The sequence below is a fragment of the Adiantum capillus-veneris genome, chromosome 9 (assembly GCF_014529385.1).
Source record: "Adiantum capillus-veneris isolate H3 chromosome 9, ASM1452938v2, whole genome shotgun sequence".
In the NCBI taxonomy this organism is placed as follows: Eukaryota; Viridiplantae; Streptophyta; class Polypodiopsida; order Polypodiales; family Pteridaceae; genus Adiantum; species Adiantum capillus-veneris.
The window spans coordinates 156,740,845-156,743,375 of NC_140939.1; the positions used below are offsets into that span (position 1 = coordinate 156,740,845).

General features: G+C 35.6%; 1 protein-coding gene across 1 annotated transcript; it reads right to left on the reverse strand.

The window, feature by feature from the left end:
• Positions 1-1,284: 1,284 nt before the first annotated feature.
• Positions 1,285-1,854, reverse strand: LOC147451442 (uncharacterized). Its single transcript, XM_086520621.1, has one exon. The coding sequence runs from the start codon at positions 1,843-1,845 to the stop codon at positions 1,285-1,287; it is 561 nt and encodes a 186-aa protein (XP_086376747.1). The 5' UTR covers positions 1,846-1,854.
• Positions 1,855-2,531: the final 677 nt, after the last annotated feature.

The window sequence follows — 2,531 nt, forward strand, 5'->3', positions numbered from 1 at the left end:
AGATCCAGTTTCAAGGTGGATTTGTCTAGGATAGGCTATGGAGGAATGCAAAGTCCATTTCTTATCTAGACTACAATTAGTGAAAGGGTAAGCAAACGTGTTTACATAAAAATTTCTCTAGGTACTTCTCCATTGCACAATAGAAGCTAGGATAAAAACATATGTAATGAAATAAGTACTACCCACAAGACAACATTAAATATGTTTTTTTATACGAAATTGGAGAAGGTAACGTCCAGAAGCATCCAATTATGCCTAGACCCTAATAAAGATATGCATGCATACATTGACATATCACTACATGCACTTAGACTCCATGGTTTTCCTTTCGGCATATTTTAGTTTCCAAAACTCTCTTACATGGAGGATGTAAAATAACCATTCTTGATTCAAACATTTTTCTCCACAAACAAGGTCTCTCACACAATTCAAAGTCCATGATTTCTTTTCTCCCAATGCAAACAATAAGATTTTATATTTTTCCTTTCAAAGACTTGTAGGTTCTAAACTCTTTTATAAGAAGGACACAAAAATAAATGTTTTAGACAAACATGCATGCCAAGACCAAGATATTTCTTGCACATCCATGAATTCTCCATTCCATACTTGTAAGGTTTATTTTGATATCAAACATAAGTTTCTCCTGGCTAAAAATGGATGCAACCTTGAGATGGAATGTTATAGAATTGCTAAAGAACAAAAATAGATTTTTTTTAAATATATCATGATGAAACACAACCATAATCTAGTAAAATGAGTCCCCAAAAACAAGGTGCAATCTAGAACTACATTGAAATCTCCTTAGACTTGAATACACTCTAGTAATATAGTGAAGTCTCCTTAGACTAGGGTATAGTTCATCGACACATTTTTTTTCTAAAGCAGGATGCTTTCTCATTACATTGGATTCTCCTTTTAATTGGATACACTCCAGTAATACATGGAAGTCCTCTTAGAGTAGAGTGCATTTCATTTCAAGTCCCTTAATATAGAGCACGATCCATCACATATGATTCTCCTTATAATAGCATACACTGGAGTAATACGTGGAAGTCCCCTTAGAGAAGGGTGCACTCCATGTACAAATAATTTTCTTTATAGTAGGATACCGTATAGAATACATGCAAGTCCCCTTAGAGTAGGGTGCACTCCATGCAAGTGTTCATCAAATTGACACATATTTGTTTAAAAATAACCTTTGAATTATATAGTAATACAAATACACATCATAGTAAAAGTACATCATTTGGCCATAAAAAGGATCATTGTCAACCTTCTTTAATGTTATCGCCTTGACACATACACGTGGAGGACATGATTTGTCTCAAGATCACTATATTGATTTACAATTGTGTTACGGCTATAATCTCTCTTGTCTCTTGCATACAACCATCCAAGTAACCATGTAATAATCATTTCTTGCAAGAATCTTTGTAGTTGCTCAGGTGTTTGCCTCCACATCTTTGGAACTATAAGATATGTTCCTCGCATATTCCACATCATCCTATATGGACTAACATAAAAAATCAAGGTATTATTTGCATCCAAGTCCTCAAACATCTTCCAAATATCTCTCAAGTTTTTATGATAAACCCTTCTAAATCCTAACATGATGTTTGGATTTTGGCAACACTTGTTACTCATAAAGATTTTGAACTTGCTATAATGCTTTGGGAAACATTTTTGTGTGATGTGTTTCACTCTTGTTAGGTTATAGCAACTCCATATCCAAAGCTCAAAGTATTCACCACAAAAATCCAAAAACATTTCTGCGTCTAGGCGCACCACATGATAAACTTCATCTTTTTCCTTCACAAGACGCATGTGTTGAGCCCAAGATGGCATAGAATCTCCATGTTTTGTTTCAACTGTCTTCAAAATCAGTCCTTCAAGGTCCAAAACAAGCACTCTTTTGATATTCTTGATAGCAAGTGGCAAGTGACAAGGAGGTGATTGATATATACGACAAGGCCTTGGATGAGGTTGGTTGTGTGCTTCAAATACTCCTTCAAATCATACCTACAGATAGTCGACCCACTTTCTTGTAGTGATGACTCTGCAATTGAAAAACAAGAAATTTATTATGTTTCAAAAAATACAAACAATTTCTACATTTTCTACGCTATGGTATTATTAGATTCCAAAGTCCATCTTCAGCTTACTCGTTGCTATAAACAAATCCGAATTGAAACCTTACAAAGCTTCACCTTTCTTCAAGCTATGCTTTATTGAAGCATGGAGAAAAGTAAGGTCTACCACCTGGATAGGCTAGGCTCCACTCTGAATGGGAGAAAAGTAAGATCTACCATAGGTCGAAACTAGGCTTGATGATGAGGGGTCTCTTGTTTCAAGGTCTACCACTTGTCCAAGCTACACTTCATACAATATAGTAGTGGATAGCTAGACTTGATTGGCAATGGGAGAAAAGGTGCAAGGTCCACCACCTGTCCAACCTCTTAGGCTCTTTCTTAAATGTTTTCCTTCTCACTGCATGGAGGAATTGTGATATGTTTTCCATGAGGGTAATTACC